The 27,857-nt window shown below is 36.3% G+C and overlaps 1 protein-coding gene across 1 annotated transcript in view; it reads right to left on the bottom strand.

Moving 5' to 3' along the window:
* Positions 1-8,152: 8,152 nt before the first annotated feature.
* The window catches only part of FLT4 (fms related receptor tyrosine kinase 4), a 105,656-nt gene continuing 85,951 nt past the window's right edge, over positions 8,153-27,857 (bottom strand). Inside the window, exons 20-30 of the mRNA XM_070933878.1 lie at positions 27,573-27,661; positions 24,499-24,655; positions 21,469-21,563; positions 19,189-19,311; positions 18,102-18,213; positions 17,176-17,275; positions 16,853-16,958; positions 13,416-13,555; positions 12,170-12,290; positions 9,583-9,668; positions 8,153-8,430 (exon numbers count right to left, since the gene is read on the bottom strand). Coding sequence (XP_070789979.1) covers positions 8,211-8,430; positions 9,583-9,668; positions 12,170-12,290; positions 13,416-13,555; positions 16,853-16,958; positions 17,176-17,275; positions 18,102-18,213; positions 19,189-19,311; positions 21,469-21,563; positions 24,499-24,655; positions 27,573-27,661 — 1,349 coding nt within the window. The 3' untranslated portion in view covers positions 8,153-8,210. The remainder of the gene's footprint in view (positions 8,431-9,582; positions 9,669-12,169; positions 12,291-13,415; positions 13,556-16,852; positions 16,959-17,175; positions 17,276-18,101; positions 18,214-19,188; positions 19,312-21,468; positions 21,564-24,498; positions 24,656-27,572; positions 27,662-27,857) is intronic.

Below are 27,857 nucleotides of genomic sequence, written 5' to 3'. Positions count from 1 at the left end.
TGCAGGTTCGAATCTCGCCAGGCTCAAGGTTGACTCAGCCTTCCATCCTTTCTAAGGTAGGTAAATTGAGGACCCAGTAGTGGGGGCAATAAGCTGACTTTGTATAAATATACAAAAGGATGAAGGCTATTGCTTAACGCATTGTAAGCCGCCCTGAGTCTCCGGAGAAGGGTGGCATATAAATCAATTTTTTTTAAAAAAATAGACATTAACAACATAGCTAGACTATGCAAAAGAGACAATCAACCAGCCCAAAAGAGAACAAAAAGACTCCAGCACCTCTCCCCCAGTAATCAGGACTCAGATCAGCATAGATTAACTCCAAGGTCAACCCACAGTCAAGTAAGCAATACCTCAATCAAGGAACTGCCAAAGAACTATTAGTAAATAGGTCAAGACAATCCCCAAGACAGGCCCTACCCGCACAAGCAGGCAAGACACCAGAATATAAACTGACAGCAAACAGCACTCTTTATTAGCATTGATAATGTTACCTAGTTTGGGTAATGAAACGTCTGCAAGAAAACAAGCAAGCTCAGAGAATACCAAGGATCCCTCATTTCAATCCTGAGCTACAAATATTCTCCTTTATTGGTTCACTTTATTCCAAATAAGGAAGATAAATGCCATTTTCTTGGATCCAGTTTCTTCTGTGAATCCTTGTTGAAACTGCTGCTTCTCTTCTGCTTATCCTGATTTTATATGGTATATATTTAAAATGTGCTATCCAAGAATTTGCCTTCAAGATCTTTTTGGGGACTCACATAAGGGCACATTCTCTGTGCCTCATGTTTAGCACTGTTTTCATTCATGAAACATGAATGCATCAATATTTCTGATATTGCAATGTTGGGATATTTGGTTGATATAAAAATGGTTTGTTTTCACCATGATTTGCTCAATACAACTGTGGCTGAATGGTTATAAACTATAGCTCATAATCACATTGGGCTTACAGTAGGTGGTTGAACAAACTAGGCCACTAAATTGGGCTGTACTTGCCTAAATGCAGAAATATTTTTAAAAATGAGTTTCAGTCCTTGCCTAATTATGAATTATGCATAGCTCATTTTAACCAGGTGGTTCATCACTGTAGACAATCTCATTCATAGTGAAGCCATATTGACTTAGTGAAGTTTACTTACAAATATGTAATTTATTTATTTATTATTTATTAATTCAATTTGTACGCCGCCCCTCTCCAAAGACTCAGGGCGGCGTTTCTTATTGTAATCTGAAGCAATCTTGTGGTACATACAAGCTCACTTATGAAGTCTCTTAATGACATGGGCCTACAAGCCTGCAGCTTGATATTTGAAACAGCTAACTGGCTATAAATATGCTTCAAAAAACAGAATGCGTTCTTTCAGGCCTTAAACCATGTGGGTTTTAAAGCTCCAGAAATTTTCCTTCTTTACCTCTACCCGAGCTATACTTCTCCATTTGGAATTGGTGCATAATTTGGGAATCCTGCTGGACTCATTGTTCCTGCTTAAAGACAAGGTGGCTCCTATGGCTAGGGAAGTCTTTGCACAGGTTCATGTTATATACACGTGGTCCTCGAGTTATAACAGTTCATTTAGTGACCGTTCAAAGTTACAACGGCACTGAAAAATGACTGTTTTTCACTTATGATCTTTGCAGCTTCCCTATGACCATGTCATCAAAATTGAGATGCTTGGCTACTGATTCATATTTATGACCGCTGCTGTGTCCCAGGATCATGTGACCTTTTCAGAAGAAAAGTCAATGGGAAGGCCAGATTCGCTTAGTAACCAGGTTACTAACTTATCCACTGCTGTGATTCACTTAACAACTGTGGCAAGGAAGGTCGTAAAATGGGGCAAAACTCACTTAACAACAGAAATTTTGGGCTCAATTGTCGTAAGTCAAGGACTATCAATAATTGTTTCTGTTCTGGATTAAATGGCTTTGTTTATAGTGTGTCTCGTTCCTTAATCACCTCCCATGTGAGTCACTGTAGTGGACTCTACGTGGGGCTGTCACTGAAGAGAATCTGGAATCCACAGCTACTGTAGTCCAGAATGCAGGAGCAAGGGCAATTTCTGTGAGATGCAGTGGATCGCAGTAGGCTCCCGGGTGTGATTAAAGTTGCTGGTAATCTCCTATATTGTAAATCCTACATATGGGGATTAATATTGGACCAACCCATTTGCAGAACCACCTGTCCTCCATTGTCTCTGCCCAATCAAGTCTAGCAGGGAGTTTCAGATCCCTTTCATTAAACTACTCTAAATCATCTCTCATGTCCTGTGGAACTGTATCTCCATAAAGATCCAGATAGCCAGATAGTTTTTGTAATGCTTTAAAACCTGGCAAGCTTTTACTAGTGATTTGTTCTTTTTGATGTTTTTTTAAACATTAGACTCCACTTTATATTTTGTGATTTTAATCTTTGTGCATGTCCAGTCACTATTGTTAAATAATAGAAATAATTTAAATAAATAATACATAAAATTACTACTCTTCGGTTGGCTTCCCACATTGGGTTAAGTCAGTTTTCAAACCGTGGTTTAAATCAAAAGCTAAATCAAAATCAAACTAATTTGTGGTTTATTAAAATGTAAAGCCAGTTTTTAATTACGCTTACCCAGCTAGCAATACAGCGAGCAAATTAAAATGTGTTTAGAACAGGCTATAGCTGATGTCTAGACAGGTTTCAAAACAGAACAAATATATATAGTAAGAAGTAAGACAATTACAAAAGTTATTTCTCAGCTTGGTTTGTTCAGGCTCCTTAGAAATAGAAATGGAATAACAGAGTTGGAAGGGACCTTGGAGGTCTTCTAGTCCAACTCCCTGCCCAGGCAGGAAACCCCTACACCACTTCAGACAAATGGTTATCCAACATCATCTTAAAAATTTTCAGTGTTGGGGCATTCACAATTTCTGCAGGCAAGTTGTTCCACTTATTAATTGTTCTGTCAGGAAATTTCTCCTTAGTTCTAAGTTGCTTCTCTCCTTGATTAGTTTCCACCCATTGCTTCTTGTTCTACCCTCATACGCTTTGAAGAATAGTTTGACTCCCTCTTCTTTGTGGCAACCCTACAAAGGGGTTGCCACAAATACCTGTTTCAGGTATTTGAAATTATTTGTGCAAACCCCCCCCCCCCTTTGCTTTTCTTTCACATCCTCAAGTAACAACTAATTTCCTTCTCTCCCAATACAAAAAACCTACATTTCATGAAGTCCTCTAATTTTTAACCCAGTTAAAACACAAATGGGTTTGCTTTCCTTGATACTTATCCATGCACCAGCAGCTTTCTAATTCATATATAAAAGGGAAATATTGGTACTTCTAGTTGATTTTGGGTGAAATCCTATAGTTTTCTAAATGAAGACTTTATTTTTTATTAATAATTTGGATTGCCTAGTGAAAACATACTTAGGCAAAGCTGGCTTGCTGCATCTCTGGGGGAAAGTGTAGATTGAGTTGAATATATGCTTCAGAATGCATAAATAGATGTCAGAATTCTGGCCAAGGAAAGCTAAAAGTATAGGATACATCAGCTTTCTGGAAGCAGCTTTGCAAGATTGCCCATAAGGACATCATGGCACTACATCTCTAAAATCATTCTATTGTTGCAGAGGAGTTCTTGTTATAACTCTGAAGAATTATTGTTGAAAAAAACACATATGGAAGTAAATACAGAACATTCTTAAACTGGTCTTTTGTGTTCTATTAAAATAAAAGCTTTAGATTCTGGACTGGCGTTTCATAAGAAAAAAGTTCTTTTAATTCCAAGGTCTTGGATAGTCTCAAGCCTAAAAAAGGTAGTACTTGACTTATGACCACAAGTGAGTCCAAAATTTCTGTTGTTAAGTGCGACAGTTAATTGAAGTTTGCCTCATTTTTGCCACAGTTGTTAAGTGAATCACTGCAGTTGTTCAGTTAGTAATATAGTTCTTAAGTGAATCTGGCTTCCCCACTGACTTTGCTCGTCGGGTCACAAAAGGTGATCATGTGACCCTGGGACTGCAACTGTCATAAGCATGAACCAGCTGCCAAGTATCTGAATTTTGATCACGTGACCTTGGGGATGCTGCAACGGTCATGTGAAAAACGGTCATAAGTCACTTCTTTTTCAGTGCTGTTGTAACATTGAACCGTCATTAAATGAACTGTTGTTAAGTCGAGGACAACTTGTATGAGAAAGTGTTTCTTGTATATTTTATATTAGAACTTGAGGCAAGAAGAGAAATTCTTGTCAAAAGAGTTTTTGAAATCCTGAGCACATTGTAAGCCGCCCTGAGTCTCCGGAGAAGGGTGGCATATAAATCAAATTAAAAATAAAATAAAATTAAAAAAAAAATCCTAAATAATAGTTTATAAATATGTTCATTATTTACTCCAAGATGAATTTGGAGGCAGCAAAAATAATTTTTGATTTTTGCCTGTTCATATTTTTGTCAGGTCAAGGATCATTTATACATTTCAGCTGAATAAAAACCATTATCCCAATCAGAGAATAAAAAAATATTTTGGAAAGCTAAATTGATCTAGACCATTTTAAAGGATTTTTTGTCATCTAAAGTGAGGTTGGAGAATTCACTAGTGATGCTTGGTTCCACATACCATCCCCTTTCGATAAAATAAATGAATATTACCATTATACTTTATTTGTTGAATGTTTGGATTTTTTTTTGGTCAGAGAAGAGTTTTACATAATTCAGCATTTTCTTTTTGTAACATTTTAGCTCTAGAGTCTATACAGACTAAAAGTTTAAGTATTTGCCTGTGCAGTTCTCTCTCTCAAAATGATGTGAATCTGTTCAAAGAAAATGCAGAATATAGAAATGCCACAGCAACTTTTAGTGACTCAATACCAATAAATTAAAAGCATGAAGCTGTCCTTCATAGGAGAAACAGAGGCTGTTTCTGAGAATTAACATCAGCACAGCTGCATGTCAAATAAGAGGTAAGTTACAAACCAATTATCCTATGCCATCTCATCCCTCTAAAAGATATGGTACTTCTGCAAAATGACTCAGCCAACCAACAAGGTCATGGTTTCAAAATATATAAAAGCCTGGAAAAAAATGAAGATGTGCATCTGGAAGATAATATATACCGTACTTTAAAAGTATACTTTTAAGCATGCGTACATGCACACACGCGCCCAAAGAGAAAGAGGGAAACAGAAGACACTTGTGTATATGTATACAATGTAAACAATTGTAGAACTGTGAGAATTTGAACAGAATTATAACTGCAACAAAAATAATAAATGTAAAGAAAAGATGAATTCTATCTTACTTTTGGTAATCTCTGCATACTTTCATTTTTATAATTGTGTTTTAATGAGCTACTATTCTGAGACAGAAGTCCTGCTTGGGAGTCAATGTATCTGCACCTAACTGCATGTTGAACTATAAACTGGATAAAGCAAAGTTAGATTAATCAACTGCATCGGGGAAGATGTGGGATTTTTGTCCCTCTGGAGAATAAATAGATATGAATTACAGTTGTTTCTCAGTATTTGAGTGTTCTATATTGTTGTATTGAGATTTTTTCCCCATTTTTGACTTTATTACTATTGGAGGTCTGCAAACTGCTTAAAGTCAGACATAATTAGGGCACTATACAAGCCTAGTGAAATCATCATCTTCTCTTCTTCTTCCTTCCTCCTCCTCCTCCAATTACACTGGGTAGCTGAAAATTTCAAATGACTTAATCCGAAATAAATCACCATTTAAAATTAGGTGAAACAATGCCAATAACATAAGCTGCAAATGAATGCTGAAAAAAAGCATCTAGTTCAGTAATTTCAAAATATACCTTAATTATATACTTTGAAGAGACATCATATTCAGCTAATGAAGTAGTTGCAATATCATCTTTCTGCTTCCCGCTACTGACTGAAAGAGGAGATTAGATTCGAGTCATAACATTATGGGAGTGTTTTTGCATGCAAGTTATGAATTGGAAACACAGGAATCTTTATTTCTATGTGGATATTACAGTGTTTGAAATGAATCTGTTCTGTGATGCTGTCAGCTATTTAATTCAGTGGAAATTCAGCTAACAGGAAGGAATTCTGCAGTTCTTCAGTTAAGTCTTTCCCATTGTATCATTTATATGACATTTTAAATTCCATAAACTCTTTGATGGAAAGTATTGTTTAAATTAATCTTTCTGCACAGAATGACAACCTTTTGAATCTTCTGGAAATAATTAAGGTCACAATTATATTCTTCTATACATAAGAAATGTAATAAACAATATATCATTGAGTGCACTTGCACAAAATACAAAATGATGTAGAAAAAACATGGAGAAAAACAGTTACAAAAAAGTAAAAGCATAAAACTGCCTTATGGAAGATACATATATATATAGTAGATATATATATATATATACACACATACACACACACACACACACATATATATTACCTACAAAAATATGCCCAATATGGAAAATAAAAATAAGTAAAATTCAGTTTTTTAAACAGAAGCCTGGCCTGCAAGCAGAAATTATTTGACGTTGAAACACTATCAAGAGTGGCAGCAAGGACTGTCCAGGATTCAAAAAGAAAGTATACAGGCTGATCAAAACCCATTTTGTAATGCTTTCATTAATGTTCTTGTAATGTTTTCTCACAGCAATATCCTTCAGAACTGGAGCATGGATAGGAAGACTGATAGATTATGTAAGACATAATGAATAAGCATATCAGATTGGATATATCCGCATTGTTCCTACAAATGTGAACACAAAATCTGTTCAACAAATGTGAAAACAAAAGTGTCCAAGCAACAGCTTCCAAATAGAAATAGGAAATTCAGCAGTGCTAAACTTTGTGTCTTTGATAGCAGGCAAGCACCTGCATATACTCAGGTATTTCCAAATTCTAGTATCAGAATAAATAATGCAAATTATACAAATCTAGATAAATTAATGTTTGAAATATTTATTCTGAGTGTAAAATTTGGAATTTTCTATCAGGAATAGGACATATTATTTTGGAAATCATACATAAATGAATAGAAACAGGAAATAAAAACCTACAAATAACAGGAGAGTATTACAATTTTGTCAGATTCCTTGCTGTATACTGCCATATTCTTCTCTATTATCTTAACCAAGAACTATATCTCGTGTTCTTAAGTAATATATAAATTTTACAAGGACAATACCAACTTTTTGGTACGATCATAGATCATATTAATTTTTTGATCCCTTAGCAGAAGTTGCAATTAAAGAAAGCAAAACCATCAGACCCAAAAGGGCAGATTGTTTAGATGACAAAGATCCAGTACAGAATACTTTTAAAAACTTCATAATTTGGACATATAAATGGATTGTGAGTTTTTAAAATTGCATTCTCTATTTTTAGACATATCTCTTATTGGTTATGCAATTTCTGCTTCTCGATGAAAGTGGTATAATTCACACCAGGCCTAGAATGTTATGTAAACTCAGACAGTTGTATTTTATTCAATAAATAATGGTTAAACAAACTAGTTTCTTGCAGTATGTGAAACTAATCAATGAAAATAAAATCCCCTTAAATTGCCAAATTTCCTAAGACACACACATTGTAGCAGTTTTCACATGTCTAAAACAGTGAAAGTATGGAAAATATTCAAGCTGGGAGACTACGTTGGTGTCTAATATAAATGAAGTAAGTCTGTGTAAGACTTAAATATAGTTACGCTTTGTTTATTGGAATGTCTACATCAAGTGAAGGATTATCCAAGCTTGGGGATGCTGCTGCTTCACCATTGCCTACATTAATTTAATTTTTTTTTATTCCATCTCTCCTAATAGAGGGAAAAACAAGAGCAGAAACAAACAAAACTGCATATCAGGAAAATTGCTCAGCTAAGACACATCTATTTTTATCTGACCTGAAATAAAGCTCGTTATGGCAAACTATTTCAATGGAGGCTGAATACTGAGCAGTGATTGAAGCTCTCAAAACAGATCCCACAGAACTGCATCTGAGATCTCTTCCTTAAAAGATCATCGGAGCAAGAATTTTCACTCATGTCAACGGCAAGAATAGTGTTTAGTTTGAAAGGCACAGCTCCATCTTCCTAACCAAGGAGTTCTCCATCTGTCCCAGAGGAATCATCCTACTGGTTTCTTCTAGGACAAAAATATGTATTCTTAACTGAACGGTACACAAAGAGAAGAAGTTGTTAGATCTCTCAGCAAGGTGTCTCCATGACTGTCTTCCTCTTTAGCATTGGTCTGAAAAGAATGAAGCATGAAGGAGGGAGGGACTGGTGCCTTCAGTTGGTGGAGTGCAGCTGCCTTCCTCAGACTGTTCCGATAGTTCCCCGTATTCACTATTATAAAAAGTCTGACCTCGGAGCTCTGATTGATACAATGGCCGACCTCTTCCCCTTGGTTTGGACTGATCCACTGTTGGGTCTGTATTTTGGTTGGATCCTTTACTACTGTTGGAGAAAAAAAAAGCCAGGAAGTCAGTTTCAACATATTGACATATTCTAACTTAAGCTTCCTCAAAAAGCTTCTGAGCGACAGAAAGATTAAAACAAGAACAAATCATTTTGCAGACGGGTTGGTCTGGAAGATGTATAAATTTAGGTAAGAAAAAGAGGGTTACAAAGTAAGCAGATCTTTCTAAAGCCATGCCATAACAAGCCAAATCTACACTTGAATATTTTTACAGTTACATCAATGTCAGCTACAGCCTTAAGCAATATTCTCACAGCTTTTGTGACTACATTTTCATCTTTTTTTTGTAGAATAACATTTATAGCCTTTGTTTAAGTTCCACTCTTCAACAAATCAAAATTATTTCCATAAACATGCTATAACTTTTACCTCTAACTCCATGTATCCTGCGAGGTCTTCTTGTTTAGCCTTTTTCATTCACTATTCTTTCCATCAAAATTATTCTGCATTTTCTCTTTTTCTTTTTACTACATCTGTGCAATAATTTCCCATGTTATACCATACTTTTCATCCTTTTTTTTTTTGGGTAGCACTAATTCTGTTATATGCATGCTTTTTTTTTTAACCTGCAATCTGTTTCACCAAACGGCCTTCTGCACATTTTCCATTATCATAACTCCATGCACTTCTGTGTCATTCTGTAATGTAGTTCTTTTCATGATTTTTTTATTTTATGGTTTTATGGTTTATGATTTTATTATTGGTTTTATTGTTGTGAGCCACCCAAAGTTATGTTTAAGATGGACAGACATACAAATCTTTTAAATAAACAAACAAGCAGATTTCTATTCCTGGAAGCTTCCACCTCCATGGCCTTTATAATATCACTATTCACTGTTGGGCAGAGGTGGGCGTCACATACTGTAACAACTGGTTCACCCAGAACTGAAAATGTGAGTGTGCATGCGCCTTCCACGTATGCACGCAGCATTGAATAAACAGTGATTATATAGGACAGGATAGCGCCAGGGCAAGTGGGTGGGCTCAGCTGATGGTCGGAAGTACCGGTTCGCCTGAACCTGTCCGAACCGGCAGCAGCCCACCTCTGCTGTTGGGAGATTAATGCAGTTTCTGGTATTTTTGACACAAGACTCAGTAGATTCATTTGGGAGAGCATGATAATGAAGTACCTGAATGCACCTTCTTTTCTGTGCCTGTTTTCTATCCTCTCAAACTCCTCTGATGCCAAAACCATCCCACTGTCTGTCTGATTATCCTGCAAGAAGTAGAAGCAATGGTTAAAAGGGAGGAGGGAATGCACAAAAACTACATACAGTAAGCAATTACCTGTTTCTTTTTGCACTTTTGCACATGTGCTAATGCAGTTCCCAATTTTTTTAAAAAAATATATATACTAGGGATCTGTTATATACTAGGAAATTAATTGCCAATATATGACTTTTTATATTGGTGCATACGCAAATGAGCACAAATTTCAGTGCAGACTTTATAGAGAAATAAGCTGGAATGAATTTGTATTTAAAAAAACGGAAAAAGTGCAGTGTCTCCCAAATCTAGGGGGAAAAAAATGTATCCCTAGAAATGCCAATACGGTTTCTGTACATGTGTCCAAACTGCAGAAATGGAAAAACAACTTGCTATAACATGGCAGAATAATTGCTGATGGAAATTGAGGAGTATTTGGGAAGGAGCAAATGATGAAAAGTGCACTGTAAACTTGTGATGCATGTCTCATCATTTTTTCATCATTGTGGATTGTATCACACACATACTGATGAACAGGAAGGAGGAGCAGCTTAAATCTTCCATTACCCATTGATGTTTCCTCCAAAGACAGTTTGATTTATTTTTATTTTATTTTATTTTATTTTTTCTAAGTAATGAAGGGTGGCAACAGATTACCGGAGAGAAATATACTGGAAAGAATAAATACCTTTCATACCTTTCTTATGAAAATGCCCTATCATTATTCTATTCACATTCTGTTGGCTAAGCCTGCAGGGGGAAAAAAACTGAACCTTCCCAGGTTTTTCTTTAATTCTGTCTAAAAAGAACCATTTTTTTTTGCAGCTTTGGGATTACAAATTGGTGTGAAACCTCGTTGCCTCAGGGATTCCTGTATGTAGGTGAACACACATGTACACACATGCATATGGACATCTGCATGCACACACATTCATATATAGATATATCTCTGCATATGCATTGTCACTGACAGGCATCATAGATGCAAACGTTTTGCAATTTCCACCACTACCAATGCACTTAGATATTTTTGTGATGCCAGAGAAGCATGTGCAGAATGGAAATGGTGAAGATGGATTCTACTGCATCATCCTCTGTATGTAGGTTATGTTCCCAACCAAGTAGCTGTCAAGTATGCCAGGGAAGATGGCATACCAGTTTGGTCTAGAGCAGTGGTTCTCAACCTGTGGGTCGCGACCCCTTTGGGGGACGAACAACCCTTTCACAGGGGTCGCCTAAGACCATTGGAAAACACATATTTTCAATGGTTTTAGGAATAATTTTATGGTTGGGGATCACAACATGAGGAACTGTTTTAAAGGGTCGTGGCATTAGGAAGGTTGAGAACCACTGGTCTAGAGGTTAAGGCACCAGGCTAGAAAGTGGGAGACTCTGAGTTCAAGTCTGCCATTAGCCATGAAAACTCACTGGGTGATTTGGGTCCAGCCCAACTAACTTACAGTGTTGTTGTGGAGAAGAGTCTACTGGGATGCTACTCACAAACTCACTCAACATGCTACTCACAAACCAGAAAGGAGTATTGGAAGATATGGGTCCTGAGGTTTGTACTTTGTCAGCACTGAAATCTTACTATATTCCGCTCTCTCACACCAAAATTTAACTTTTTAAAAATCCAAACAGTACAATTGTGTCTAGTTGAATGTAATAGAGCTAGTTAATGCCTTTCTTCTTTATTTAGAAAGCTTATTGGCTATCCACACAAGCTAGTTGCAATTTATGTGAGTGTTTTGCTATGGCAGAAAATGAAACATGCGCATATATCATTTGAATAAATCTTTAGATTACTGTACGAATATCTGTCACAACAGATGGCAGCACCTAACTGATCTTGACTGACTCTGAGAAAGCTAAGCAGAGTCTGATCTTGGTTGTATTAGGATGGGAATCCACTAGGATATCCCAGGACTAAATTGGAAAGTTAAAACATCATCAAGGCCAGGAAGAATGCAATAGCAAGCTAATTTATTTATTTGATTTATATAGCTGCGCATCTCACATAACGTGACTCTGGGCGTCTTACATAAAATAGATAAAACAAATAAAATACATAATGTAAAATTAAAACACATAGCCCCTGAGCTTCATAAAATAACTGTCAACAAATCCAGGAGACATGATTTATTGCAATTCAGTTTTTAGGACCTTGTGAAAACCCAACATGGTGGTGGTGGGGTAACCTAATCTCAGGTATAATGAGGTACCACAGGGCAGGTGCCCTGGCAGAAAAGGACATCCTCTTGAATCCTGCCAGATGACAGTCCATGTTTCTTCTATTGGACCAGATGGGATGACTAGAAATAGCTGGGAAAGAGGTGGCTCCATAAGTAGCCCAGTCTAAAGCCATCAAGGCTACCGTTTTGTATTGTTGAATATTTCTATGTATTCAAAAGCAGTCACTCAGTTTGAAGACATCTTTACTTTTGCAGAAAAATAAGTATAAATTAATAGGTTTTGCATTTCCTTTTGTTACCTTTAAAACTGTCTACTCACCGGATGTGCTTTATACATAGTTTGTGTCATAGGAAATTCTTCAAAAGTCTTTAATCTGGATGGACATCTTATTTGATTCCCGCCAGTCAAACAGCCAGGGAAAGATACACAATTATAATATCTAGGAGAGGAAAATCAGAGAAGATACCGAGTTCAGCTATGGGAGCCTTCATTTTATGCTCTTTCTTTGAATCAAACTGGGTTAATTACAAATACTAGCTCTGCAGCAAATTATCAACTTGGGCTGAAGGACTTTTTTCTCCAGATTGCATATTTAAGGTCTGTACCTGTACATTGTATAATTATTTTTGCAGCAATCCCCTTTTTATGAAGTATACAAACTTAATGTGCTTGGGATCAAGAAAGGAAGATCAACATGGAAGAATCCGTGTTTAAACTTCCCAGCCTATTAGGGAAAGAACAAAAAAATTTGAGCACCAAAATGAATGGTAGAGAAGTTTTAAAACCTTCCTTCCTCCCATTGCTATTCTTGCATTTTGATTGCAGCCTCAAGGCTGCTTTTCATTTTAAAATATAGGAATATAAGAATCTGCCTTAGTATTCCAACTCATACTATTTGTCCATCTAATGCTAAATTATCTATCTGTAATTGTACAGATAAAAGACATTTCAATCGTCACCTAATACTGGATAGAGATGCCAAGGATTTTATGTGATACTTTTAGCATGCAAAGGATTATTTTACCTGTCGTGAGCCCCCTTCTCTTATATTAGGACACTTTTATCCATCTTTTCAGCACACCTCAGGTGAACCTTCCTAATCTTCTAACAAACAGCATAGAAAATTAATCTCTTGGCATTAGAAACATCTAATCCTTTGATTGGAAATAGTGACTTTCTTTTTCTGTGTCATAATACTTGTCACTTTGCAATTTCAATTGGCAATTTCCTTCTTAGTGCTTGAGGTAGCCACCTTTACTAATACAGAGAAACTATTCATTGTCCTACAGGAAGTAGGACATGCTAACTGTTGACTTATTACGAAAACAGCCCTCCGCATATACATTATACAAATAAGCCTAACCCAAATAATTGTGGGGTGTATTTTAAATAAACAATTTAAAAAGCTTCATTGGAAAGGTTTTAGATGTGACTGATAATGTTGAGGAAAGTTTTATTAGTTTGAGAAAAATGCAATACTTGTAAAATCTTTGTTCAAATATTGGCTGACTTTTGGCTACTTCTGACTTCCTATCATATTTTTCAAAAACCAGTACCAGCTTACCTTGCTGCTACATTATGACAGTGTATTTTCATGTCAAATTCTTCTTCATCAGAATTCTGCTGGATGGATGAAGCCACCTGGGAGAAGCCATCATCTTCAGAACTCTGAGAGTCATTTAACGGGATATAATCTTTCCCCTCCTAATAGAATCCAGATAAATGTATATGAGCAATGATGATAGAAGAATTTACCAACACAATAATGGATATAAACACAATTTTGGTGTCTTCTTTGTTTCTTTAATAAGACATAGTTGAAGAACTTCTAAAGAGTTGTCTGTGATGGTTTGGACATATACTGAGGAAAGTAATAAACAATAATTTATCTCATAAAAATGATATAACACATTAGTCTTTAAAATTTAACTATTTGCATAATTAGTTATCAGTTCCTTGGAATTTCATTTCTAGGAGCGGCCATAATATAAAATAACCAAATAAGCAATTCTAGAACATATATATCAATTTCTAGTTTTCGTAACATTTGAAACTAAGGCATTCCATTTCAAATCAGTATTAATTACTGATGGAACAACTAAAATTAGTTGATAATTATTTTAGCTGTCAGATTGAAAATAATTTTTCAAGAATGTATTCACGAGGACCAATATGGTTTTTAAACTTAAAAGATGGTTAAAAGATAAAGTTAGAACTATATTGGATATTTTGGAATATTTAGAACAAGATATCAAAAAACATGCTACACTCATCTTTTTAGATGTAGAGAAAATTCATATTTTCAGAAATTTAAGTAAACAAAAAGCCCAGTTCAAATTATTATAAAAGTCTTCTTATAATAATTTGAACTGGGCTTTTTGTTTACTTAAATTTCTGAAAATATGAATTTTGGAGAGAATTTTAGAAAATGAGTGAAATTGATTTACATTTCATGGGCAGCACAAATAATTGTTAATATGGATTTAACTTGTTTTACCTAGAATGTTATTTTTGTTTCAGGCGGTATCTGTTTTGACAACTGATGGTTCATTTAAACAATGGCAGAAGTACCTTGTATCCCCCAAAATAAGACATCCCCTGATAATAAGCCCAATCGGCCAAGCACTTATTTCAGGTTGAAAAAAATATAAGACAGGGTCTTATTTTCGGAGAAACATGGTATATATCTAAATTTGTATTGCTAGAGGACCCCTCCCCCCAAATAAGGTTTTTCAAAATGGAAAGGAAATAAGAGGATTGGTTCTACCAGATTTAAAATTATGCATTCAAATTGTGCTGCTGAGAAATAGTAGCTATTAAAGTTAGAAGCTGAGTTTGGGCTGAATGGATATATATTATATGACAAAGCTAAGGTTAGTGTAGATTTAAAAAAACCCTTATAGATTATTGCATAAAATAGAAAATATGCACTTATGACTTGTAATTTTGATGATTAGAAAAAAATGTATATAATAGAAAAAAATGAGAGGTTTTTTTTTGTAACCATAGAGCAGGGGTCCCCAAGCTATGCTGGCTGGAGAATTCTTGGAGTTGAAATCCACAAGTCTTAAAGCTGCCAAGTTTGAAGACCTCTGCCACAGAGTAAGAGATAATTTTGTAATCATACTTGTATTTGCTGCAAAGGAAATTAGAACCTTTTTTCTGTTTCATTTTATCTTTTCTTTCTGCATGTTTGTCTTTCTCTTTTCTTTGTTTTCTTTATTCTTTAATATATTACTTTTTTGTTAACTTTTATTTTCCCTTTAAAACTTAATAAAATTTATATTAAAAAGTCATCTATCAATTGGGAAGGGCTGGTGAAATCACAGTGGAGAGAGAAAGCATGTAAATTCTTTTGTGATATAAACAAGTCAGCCAATTTGATGATATACCCTGAAGTGGGATGGGAACATGGCAAGAATATCAAAAACTGGCTCACAAAATCTGTGACTTGTAAATCCAGGGGGTTATCCCTAGAAAACATACTGCATGATCTGATGCAAATAAATAATGCGAGTGTATGAAGAATAACAATGAAGAATAGCAATTTAGAATAGCAACGGATAGCAATCTAGAATACTTTAACATTATCAAAGAGAATACTAATAAATTGGGTGGGTTTTTAAAAACTGAAAACTGAAAACTGTCTAGTAAGTTTAAATAGCATTACTGTAGTATCGTTCAACATTTCTGATGCCAAATACAGCCTAATGCAGTTCTTATCCTCTGTCTGCTTCCAGCTGCACGTTCTGCAGTATATAATAAACAACTTTAATCCAAAACTAAATATTGACTATAGCCAAGATACAGTCAGTGCATTTTTTTGGTCATGATATTCTTGCACACAATTTACTAATACAAAGTCTAATTGTTTTCTGACTTTCTTAGCATGGAAGGAATCAACCTAAGAATACCACAAGTTTTTTATTTTGTGCCTTGCCTTGCCTTCTTTGCACAAATGATTTTAAACTATATGTATTTTAAATACATATATATGAATCAATGTAAAATACATATTTCTATGTCAGGTCTAGACTGAATAGGATATTTGTGGGATATAATAAGCTGCACTTGTTAACAGGAACAGAGCAAAGAAGATTCTTTATCAGAATGGCTGAAACATAAAGTAGTTTCTTCCAAGTTGATGATATTACATAGGTTGCAGCAATATAATAAACTATTTTTGCTTCTAGCTTTAAAAAAAATAATATACAGACTATGAAAACATTACATGTCTGTCCAATAACATTTAATTGAGAGCTATAACATTGCATTGAAAGCTATGCTACGTATTATGTAATGACATAGAGCCACTTTAAGAGGGAGATAGGAGGTCTCTAAATATTCATTCTCACAAACTGATAACCAACATAAATGCCAGATCACACTATGTTTACTCAGTAATAATAACATCTGCCTGCAAGCAAGAACAGGCAAGACCAAAAACAGAAAAAGTAATAGAAAATGAAGAAGCTGAGGTGCTCTGGGATTTTAGAATTCAAAGAGATAGTCACCTGCAACATAATATCCCAGACTTAACAATTGTTGATAAGAAAAATAAAAAAAGTCTATATGGTGGATGTGGCAGTACTTGGAGACTGCAGAATAGAAGAAAAAGAACTGGAGAAAATTAACAAAATATGCAAAACCTGCAAATAGAAGCAGAATGATTGTGGCAAAAGAAAACAAAGGTAGTGCCGATAGTAATAATGCCTTGGGAGCAATCCCGAAACAACTGGAGCACCACTTGAATACTATTGGCATTGACAAAATACCATGAGTCAATTGCAAAAGGCAGTGTTACTTGCAATGATAGTTTTAATATCATTGAACATCAACATCTCCCTATCCCCTGAGAAGGACTTGATAGATGGATCAAAATGCCAAATCCATTCTGAACATCTGGCTGATTGTGTGACAAAACCATAATGATAATTAACTCCAAATATTGCTGACTATTTCAGCTAAATCTTTGTGTTCTGATAATAATTGGAAACTGACCTGTTGAACATTTTCTTGAAGAAGATCTCCCAGGATCTCAACCAAATCAGAAAATGTTGGCCTTTCTTTGGGATCTCCATACCAACAATTCAGCATTATTCTGTAGCTGCAAAGAACCAATTTTTGCATAAGGTTAGTCAGGTACAGATGAAATGGAAAAGCTCTAATCTTGAGACCGGTTGTTACTACAAAGGAGATGTAAGCAGCTAGACTATAATTCACCTCAGTCTTCCATACAAGAAGCTCTGAAACCTCCTGCACATCTATAATTTGTTGATTTAGTATCTTCATTGTTGGCTATATATTGAAGTACTTTGACTCACATTTCTGCAGTAGCATATTCTGGAGCTCTCATCCTGGTGCCATCTTTTAGTCTTTGGCAAAATTCCTCATTGATTTGTACTCCAGGGTAAGGGGAGGCTCCTGAAAAGATGTAGTGGTATAAAGAGAAAGGGGAGGAAAAAAAATAATGGATGGATTCTTGCAGCTGTACCTATCTACTGTTTTGATTAAATGTAGTACAGTAAAATACAGGCATTTTTTTTCCTAATTACTTCTGTAATGGAATCTATTTCACAATGACTGTTTTGTAGCTACTCAGAAGCCATTAAACAAGCTGAAACATCCTCTGTAAAAAGGGTAAGAATCACAAGATTTGTTTGCGGTTGTTCAATAACTACTCAAGACATTTTCAAGCCTTAATTTCTAAAGTTGGCATGATATGGGAATGTTACAAACATTCTCAGAATTAAAAGTAAAGTCCACTTCAAACTAAGTTTGACTCCTAATGACTTTATGGATTATCCATGTAATTTCCTTGGCAAGAATATCAAAATGGCTTGTCATTGTCTTCCAGGATGTTTTTTAATTTTAAAATCTAGCTTATAGTGCTGGCATCTCTTCTTGGTCTCTCGTTCAAACACTATCCAGGACTGATTCTGCTTAGATTTTTAAGCTCAGTTAAAATCAGGTAGATGTTGTCATTTTAATTATAGCTGAACCATAATTAAAACTGGTTTATTACTTTTGAGATAGCAGATCATTGACATATGCAGCATCCAGTCATAAGTTTTGTAATTATAAAATAAAGTGGCTGATGAATTTTATAATTAATCACTTAACTATAGGAAATACAGGTGGTAGGGGAAAAAAATCACAAAATATAGGGAATTTTGTAGTCTACTTTTAAAATTGTATGCTCATAAAAACATAACTAATCCCATGAAGAGTCCAAATATTTAATACTTACCTAAAGAGAATATCTCCCACAATAGGACTCCAAAGGACCAGACATCACTCTGAGTAGTGTAAACTTTGTCAAAGATGCTTTCTGGAGCCATCCACTTCAGTGGAAGACGGGCCTATAGTACAGCAATAGCAAGGTACATAAATTACAGTGGAAGAAAAACAATATTTTTTAAAAAAACACAGGAAAGTCTCCAGAGATTCTATAATGGTGTTTGAAGATGGGCAGAAAATACAATAAATAAGAAATTTTCATTTTCAAACAGGAAGTTGCAATCTGGCATAATCCTATCTGCCTAGACACTGTAACTGCATTTGCTGTGAATTCCAAAACAAGGTAGAAAAGTGAAATTTGGCTCACATTTAAATTCAAACTGTACAGATTACAAAAAAAAGGAAGTATTTCAAGATAACGTTTAAATATTATTTACTTGTTCTCTCAAAGCAGTTTTATAGACTATGGGTTTGCAAGAAAAAAAGTCCTATCTTCTACTTTAAAAAAAAAAGTTATATCAAGGGACCTTTATCAGTAAATGGAGATGGTATCTGACTCAGAGATTGCTTGCAAGCCCTGCTAAAGGCTATTGAGTCTCTTAGTGACGGGAAGCAAGTAGCTTCCAGTTGATGCTGACTTCCAATTGACATCAACCCCAAACAGCATCTTAATAGCAAGGGATTGTGGTACGACAGCTCAAAAATACCTATAAGGGCTATAGATTGCCCAAAGCAGGCATATATTTCCATCTTGTGCACTGAACCTAATGCTTAGTTTATATCAAGAAATTACACTAGATATAACATTTGTCTGCTTTATTCCTTCAGGTACTGTACCTTTCTAGGAACAAACATTTCTTCTGCATTGGGATGCCCAAAGGTCATTAGTAAATAAATCCAAAATCCATAGAGGCAATATCTTCATTGGACTAATTAAATATCTACACAATAGTACTCATTCCACCATGAATTTTGGTGTCCCCCCTCATGTTTAACACAGCTATATTGATTTTTATACAATAACACTGAAAGATATTGACTGGCAACCAACTTCAGAAACCAGTTCCTTTTTATCCAAAGGACAACCCAGAACTCACACTGCCCTTCCTGACATAGTCAGGGTCCTTGTAGATATCCCGAGCCAGACCAAAGTCACAAATCTTCACCACATTGTTCTCTGACAATAAGATGTTCCGAGCTGCTAAGTCTCTATGGATACACTATAGGAAAATGCAGAAGAGGGCGGGGAGAAATCCAAAATAAATTAAATGTTAATACAAAATTTTCAAAAAGGACAGAAAAACTGAAAAAAAAAAAGAAAAATGCTTAACTCTCTCTAAGGCTTGTACTCTCAGTGAAAGACATAAGTAAAAGAAGTAAGAAATCCTTTCCAGAAAGTACTGAACACCTTATGATTTCTCTCATTTATTTGCAAAACCACAAATATGATTGTAAGAAAAAATGTAAGAAATGCTGGAGTCCCCTGCCTGGAAAAATGCATATGCAAAGATAAATAAACCTTGCTCTCAATAGCTTTACTCTGTCTTTGCTTGGCCAAGCAACTGAAACAAAATGACACAGGTGGGACATATAATAAAACTGTACTCTTGTTCAATGGTGTGGCAGCCAGCTAGCCAGCTGTGTGTTTCAAGGATGTTGCATTTTCCCCTGCTACTTATACATTCCAGAAGACAGCTGGACAAATGATAAAAAGTGCCCAAATGACTATTTCTATGGGGAGAGCAGTGTTTGCTGCTCCTGCATTAGGCATCCATGCTCTACCATGTAAACCAATAGACACACAGGAAAAAAATATCCTAACCGCTCACTTGGATGGGTTTCATTTCATTGCATGCATACAAATGTATTTCCCAACTGCACGTCAGTTCAGAAGGGGGAACAATGTTGACTGCAATTTACTGATAGGTTCTGTCACCTCATTTTGTGGATTTTGACCGGCTCAAGGTTGACTCAGCCTTCCATCCTCCCATGGTCAGTAAAATGAGGACCCAGATTATTGGGGGCAATATGCTGATGTGTTTATTTGTTTATTTATTTATTTTTGTCAAGAACGTATTTGGTAATAAGTATAAACATGGATTGGATACATAAAAAAGATACAAATAGAAGAAACATTAGGACAGTGACAGTAGGTACGCTGGTGCTCTTATGCACATCCCTTACAAACCACTTAGGAATGGGGTGAGTTCAACGGTAGACAGTCTTAGGTTAAAATTTTGGGGGTTTTGGGATGAAACCACAGTCAGGTAGTGTATTCCAGGCATTAAGCACTCTTGCTGAAGTCATATTTTCTGCAATCGAGTTTGGTGAGGTTTACCTAAAGTTTGTATCTATTGTGTATTCGTGTATTGTTGTGGTTGAAGCTGAAGTAGTCATTGACAGGTAGGACATTGTAGCAGATAATTTTATGAGCTACGCTTAGGTCATACTGAAGGCGGTGTAGTTCTAAGTTTTCTAAGCCCAGAATTTCAAGTCTGGTGGCATAAGGTATTTTGTTGCGAGCAGAGGAGTGGAGGACTCTTCTTGTGAAATATTTCTGGACACGTTCAATTGTATTAATGTCCGATATGCAGTGTGGGTTCCAGACAGATGAGCTGTATTCAAGAATTGGTCTAGCAAATGTTTTGTATGCTCTGGTTAGTAGTGTGATATTACCGGAGAAGAGGCTACGCAAGATTAGATTTACAACTCTTAATGCCTTTTTGGCGATGTTGTTACAGTGGGCTTTGGCACTTAGATCATTAGATATCTAATGATCTGAGTACTCCAATATACTTGACAGAGTGAGGGTCATCTACAAGGATGTGTCCACTCAGCATATATTTTGTGTTCTGTTTTTTTTTTTTTTTGCCAATCTGTAAGACAGAGCATTTGTTGGTTGAGATTTGGAGTTGCCAATTGTTTACCCATTCCGATATATAGCATTGCTCAGAGAGTGCTATAAAGCACTGTGGTGCAGTATATAAATCTAAGTGGTTTTGCTATTGCTATGAGGCCCTACATGTGATCTGTGCAGTGGGTGGGAAAACAATGTCTCTCCTTTATTGGATAACTCCTTCCCAATCTTTAAATCAGCGTTATTGAACAGATGGCTCAACACATAGTCAGGCCTTTTGTCAAAATTTGCACCCTACTTCAGACCTGTTCCTGTTCTCACCCCATAAGGGAAACAGATTTTCTTCCACAGACAGTGGAATCCTCTAACTGCTTTCCCTAATTTTTTCCAAAGCTTCTCTATATTTGTTTTCATCCTGCATCAATCTGTGGATTATTGATATTTCCCCCCAATAATAACTATCAAGAGAAGACGCATGTTGAGATGGATGGATGGACAGACAGACAGATAGATTGCTTACCTTTCTAGAGGCTAGAAACTCCATTCCACGGGCAACCTGAAAGCTGTAGCAGATCAGATCTTCCATTGTCAGAGGGCTTTGCCATAAATCATCCACTGTATAAAAGTGCAAGTAAGAAGGTTACATTCTGTAGGCTGGCAGTGAAAAAGAAAAGGTTACTTTCCCCAGGCAACAGGTTATGCTGTACCACTGCATTTGGAGGAGTGGGAGGATGTCCCACAGAAATCTTGCTAAGTAGAAAATGGTAGTGGAATAACTGGGATCAATTATTATTGTCCAGGAACAATGTTATTGTTGATTATAAGTTAGTTAAAACAAACTGACAACCAAAGGCATTACATGCAGGCAGTAAAAAAAAGCAAAACCAAATGAAAACCAAAAGAAACTTAACATTATTAAAACTTGTCATTACAACCAAATTATGTCCACACCACTCCTCTCATTCCTATCTCACCCTACCCCAACACTTTAAGGAAAAGCTAAGTGGTGTTGCTACAGAAAAGGCATACTTCCTAAGTAGTCACACTACTTAGAGGTGGTTACACTTCAGAGAAAGAGAAGGAACTTGGAGCATGCTCACTCTACCCAATTTAGTAGAACAAGTAGATACCCACATAGGAAGAGGTGGTCTTCCAGATAACCTGGCCTGATGCCATATAGGACTTTTGTCAAGTGTGAAAGACCAGGTCCACACATGAAGGTTCAATTAAACTGATTTATTGCTAAAAGCCTGAGCTGGATAAGGCTCAATGGCACTCAAAGGGAGTTGGACTGAGTTCTTTTGTGGCTATGTAAGAATTCTAGGCCGATCCCCCTTTTCATTCCACCCCCATTGTGGCATCCCTTCTCCTACAGTTTTAAAGGTGATAACCAGCACCTTGAAAGCAGAGTCAGTGCAACTGATGCAGCAATGGTATAGTATAGACAATCTGAGAGGTGCTCAATACTATGCAAGCGGCCACATTTCAGACCGATGCTAACTTCTGGGTGAACTTCAAGGGCAGCTCATATAAAGCACATTGCAGTAATCCAAACAAGAAATGACAAAGGCTTGAGTGACCATGAGCAAGTTCTCCTGGTCCACAAAAGGGCACAATTGGCACGTAAGATGAATCTGTACAATGAATTTTCCCACAAGCAGCAGCTGGAAGTCTAAGAGGATCCAGTTCTGTACAATTTAGTTCAAATGAAAACAACAAGAGTTTAAACATACATATAGCTGTATGCTGAGTAGCAAGTGCAATAGTGTGGAGAACATGGCCAACATTGCCAACCTTCACATAAGTTATAGGGCATCTCTTTATTAGAGACGCCCTATATCTATCCATTAATTGAAGCAAATCTTTTATCTGCCAAGAATTATCAATTTAATTATGAGAGATTTAACAGCAAATAAACATGAATTTTGTCAAAGAAATTGAGACTGAATTGAGTATGTCTTTTGGGGGGGAGCTTTCTGCATCTGTTTCCTGATTGAAAAAAGAAATACAGTTAACAAAATTGCTTGCCTGCAGGAAAACTGTGTGTTTCTTTTTGCCCAGGTGCTGCAAACGATTAAGCCATGGAATGATACTGATCTTTTGTAGAATCATATATCTTTGCCATGTGACCTTAGCTAAAATGGTAAATATTTCTGGAAAGTTTTATATATTTATGAAGTGACAGACAATGGTGTGCCCGGAAAGGCAGGAGATTGTTTTGATAAAAGAGAACTGTATTATTGTAATTACTATTCATATCAGTGAAATTTCTCAAAGATATATTTGAATAAAATTGCTTCAGCTATACAACTAGTAATAATTGTATTCATTAATAAAAACTATTATCAAAAACAGGACGAGCACAGAGGTTTTTTGTCAACATTATGCATATACTCTTATCCAAATAAAAGTATTTCTCTTCTTTCTCTCTCTCTCTCACACACACACACAGACACACACAGACAGACACACACACATCCACAAGATATTTCTGAAATTGAATTTAACATAAATCTTAAATTCATTCAGTGCTCAATATTCTGAATTAATCTGGTCCCCCCCCCCTTAATTCTGTCTCTTTCAAATACCTAAGAGATTGTTTCTGGGTGTGCTGCCACTGGAATTCTAAATCTTTCACCTCTGAATTTTGAAGACATATTTAATAAAAAATAAAGAGGGCTTTCAAGGAGATATTATCAAAATCTCTGGGGAAGCACATGCAGCCAGCGTCATGAAATCCTCACTCCTATTACAGGCATACCTTCATTCGTTTTCATTTGATGGCATATATTATATCATTACATAAAATGATCCCCTGAAAATTCTGGGTCTTTCTTGACTTTATTGTGACCTAATTCTTATGAAGAAGAACTTTAAATAATGACTCATTATTTCTCCCTATCCTATAAACTGCCAAGAACTCATACCACTGTTACCATTTACACTGATGGTGAATAGTCCAGTTCTTCAGGCTCTCCATGTAAAATATATAAAACATCCAGTATCTTGCTTGCCCATTTTTTTCCTAATAGCTAAGGTTAGGATAAATAGTAACCCACGTTGTTGTTGTTAGTTGCGAAGTTGTGTCTGACCCATCACGACCCCATGGACAATATTCCTCCAGGTCTTCCTGTCCTCTACCATCCTCTGGAGTCTATTTAAGCTCATGCCGACTGCATTAGTGACTCCATCTAGCCACCACGTTCTCTGTCGTCCCCTTCTTCTTTTGCCCTCAATCTTTCCCAGAATTAGGCTCTTCTCCAGTGAGTCCTTCCTTCTCAGTAGGTGGACAAAGTATTTGAGTTTCATTTTCAGGATCTGGTCTTCTAAAGAGCAGTCAGGGTTGATCTCCTCTAGGACTGACCGGTTTGATCGCCTTGCAGTCCAAATCATGAAAAATAATGGTAACTATGTGGGTTACTTTTACAGTACCGAAAGTAACCCACATAGTTACCATTATTTTACAAGATTTGTTAAGACCATGATTTAAGAAGTCCTGGAAATGAATTATAGTCCTCTGAAGGAAAAACAGTCAGACAAAATTTTTTACCTTCTTGTATGAAATGTGGTGATGATGCTGTCTGACTCTTGTTCATTAGAAGTCTATTCAAAATTGCACTGTCATGGGTGCATGACCGGTTTCTTTTGTCTGCTCGAACTGCTTCCACAATGGAACGAACTTGGATGCGCAGCCTTGGGGATTTTTCCTGGGAAGACAACCGGATGACAAAAGTTAGCAATAGCAATAGGACTTAGATTTAGATACTGCTTCACAGTGCTTTATAGCTCCCTCTAAGTGGCTTACAGAGTCAGCATATTGCCCCCCCAACAAACTGGGTCCTCATTTTACCGATCTTGGAACGATGGAAGGCTGAGGCAACCCTGAGCCAATGACAACTGCCAAACTGCAGGCAGTCAGCAGGCAGAAGTAGCCTGCAGTACTGTGTTCTAACCACTGAGCCACCATGGCTCATACTTACTAGGAGGCAAATTATACAGTGATTCAATCAATAGGGATATTTCTTCTCATATTAGATCAAACAGTCCAAACACACTAAACTTTACTGAGCAGATAGAAAGACAGAGTAAACATGGGAATAGCAGACATGCAAGTCACAACACAGATGAGCCAAACAGCTTATAAGGTGGGTGGTGAAAATAAGAAATCCCTATTTGTATCTTATAGAATTTCTAAATGCCATTCCTAAGCCCAGACAAATGGGAAGGGCTGGAGAAAGACCTAGTGGCCTATTCCAATTATATTATTATCAAGAAGGGGTATACTGCGGACTCCATTGGCAAAGAATTTCAGCTGGCAGGGTCCAGGAGAAAAACGTTTTCTGCTGTAACTCTCACCATTTGAAATATTGTACCTCTCAAAGTGAGATCTGCCTCTACCCTCTTGGCCTTCCGAAAGACCCTGAAAACCTCATCTGGCAACTGGTTTGGGGGTGCCAATGGGCTCTCTTATTTTGAAGGTGGTTAGTAAAATAGGAAGATTCCTCCCACGGCCTATTTGCATATTGGTCTCTTTTATCTAACTTTTGATTAATTTTAATGTTTCTTAATATTGTATCTTTTAATGTTTTTACAGGTCTTACTGTTTTATATTATGTTTTCATAATGTTGTAAGCCACCCAGAGTTGCTTGACAGTGAAATCATATAAATTTGATAGATAGATAGATAGATAGATAGATAGATAGATAGATAGATAGATAAAGTTTTGTGGGGAAAAATTCAAAGAAAAGTTTGACTATGATACCAAAGGTTGGAGTTCCAGGGAAGAAAGTATCAAATGTGCTACTGGGAAGACCAATGTGTTACAAGTAGTCTAGGAGATAATGAGACAGCAGCAGAAATCCCCTTGAAGAGCCTGAATGCTAATGAAGCCTACGATGAAAGGCACCATCTGTGCTGGAACAAAATGAACAAGGCTGTATGATTGGAATTGGAGTTTAAGAAGTATGAACCACGGGAAGCTGGATATCATCAAGAAAGAAATGGCTAGGATCAAAATAGGCATTCTTGCCATCAACTGGACTGGAAACAGCGACATTCACTAGATGAGTTGACGGTGTCCTATTCCAGAAATGACAACATCAGAAGGAATGGAGGAGCACTGATAACAAGCAAGAAAATCATCAAATAAGTTGAAAGCTTCCAAATAGTAAATTACAGTATAGTGGTGATTTGAATCAGAGCAAAGCTTCTGAATGTCACCATTTTCCAAATAAATGCACCTACAGATGCATCCAAAGAAGAAATAGAACAATTGTATGCTAACATTCGAAAAGATTACAGAAATGCTAAAAAAGATACATAGTATGTAGAATTACATTATGGAAATTTCAACCTCCAAATCTGAGAAAAAGCAGAAATCGTTGACAGATTTCGTTTAGGAGAAAGGAATGCAGTAGGTGATCACTTGGCGAAGTTCTATCAAGAAAATCAGCTGAGGATCTCCGGTACATTGATTATTCAACTATTACACTATTTATACACATGCATTTCACCAAATGGATTGTATCACATCTAAATCAATTACACCTAATGCAGCCAATAATGGAAAAGGATATTGGCTAAGCTGGATTTTCTTAATGACCACATGATTTATTTAACCACTGCAATGACTTCCTTTACAGCCATCGTAAAATGGTTGTAAAATTGAATCCCATCACGTGGTGACCATCCTGACTTATTATGACCCAATTGTGATCATAAGTTGAGGACTATCTGTACTGTGCACATCTTACACAGCAAACAGTATCGAACAAGGAGATATTAGGCATCACCAAACCAGTGATATCACTGGAAGCTTTCCAAGCTAAGAGTACCTCATTTTATGTTGTTGGTTGGTTGATGCCTCATATTGGTCATGTCCTGCAATCAAATTGCTTAGCTAAATCAGTTATGGTTAAAAAAAAAATGAGGTGGCAAAGGATTGATATCATAAAAGAAGGAACATTAAACAAACTTGTAGAACATCAGGAAGAATGGAGAGTGCTAATCTATAAATCTGAAATTGGACGAGACTAAACAAATGAAGACAGATACAAAGGTCCATCTATTCCAGTCTCCCTTTTTGCAATGCTGACTTCTACATTGGCAGCCCACAAACTGAATATGAGGACAAGAGTCCCTTTCCATTGTTGTTCCCGTGCAACAGACATTTAAAGACAGACTGCTTCTGAACTTGATTGAGGAAGGGGAAAATTTAAAACAGTGGAGCAATAAATGGGAAAAAAATGGTGTATTCTTCTTGCTTCCACAAGCCTTCCTACTTTGCCCCGTCAGCTGATTTTCTCTTTGCCAGATTCCCAGATTATAAAAATCACAACTAGGGAAGGCAATTTGGAAGCAAAAGTTATGGTTTCACAATGGAGAAACATCATTATTATCATAATCATTATTTTTCCAACAGGGCGATGTCTTCAGTCACAAATTATATCTTACCATCTCATGTAGTTTTCCATTCAAATATCAAGCAACAGTGACAGACTTTAAATAAAAGTTTATGCATGCAAGCATACTTCCAATATCATTGCTAAATTTTCTTCAGAAGACCATCACGTTCTCCAAAAATAGGGATTAGAAACAGTGCTAAGAAAACATCAGTTACATACCCTGTAAGGGCTGAATCCTTCCCGTTTGGTTCGCAAATAATTGGAGAGGTTTCCATATTTGCAGAATTCAACAATTACCATGAGGGGACCTGCGAAAGAAAAGCCAATGGAGAAAGGAAGAAAGGGAATTCCACAGAAATAGTCAATGTTGTTGGACTTTTGCTTCTCATCCAAGACGTTTCTTCAGTTCAACTTCTAAACCTGAAGAAACTTCTTGGATGAGAAGCATAACGTTTCAAAGGAAAAAAAACCAAGAAGGTCCAGTTGCCTTTCAGGAAAAACATC

Source organism: Pituophis catenifer, unplaced genomic scaffold, assembly GCF_029215685.1.
Source record: "Pituophis catenifer annectens isolate HBS135680 unplaced genomic scaffold, rPitCat1.0.hap2 SCAF_2, whole genome shotgun sequence".
Classification (NCBI taxonomy): Eukaryota; Metazoa; Chordata; class Lepidosauria; order Squamata; family Colubridae; genus Pituophis; species Pituophis catenifer.
This window is presented reverse-complemented; position numbering and strand designations above follow the sequence as displayed.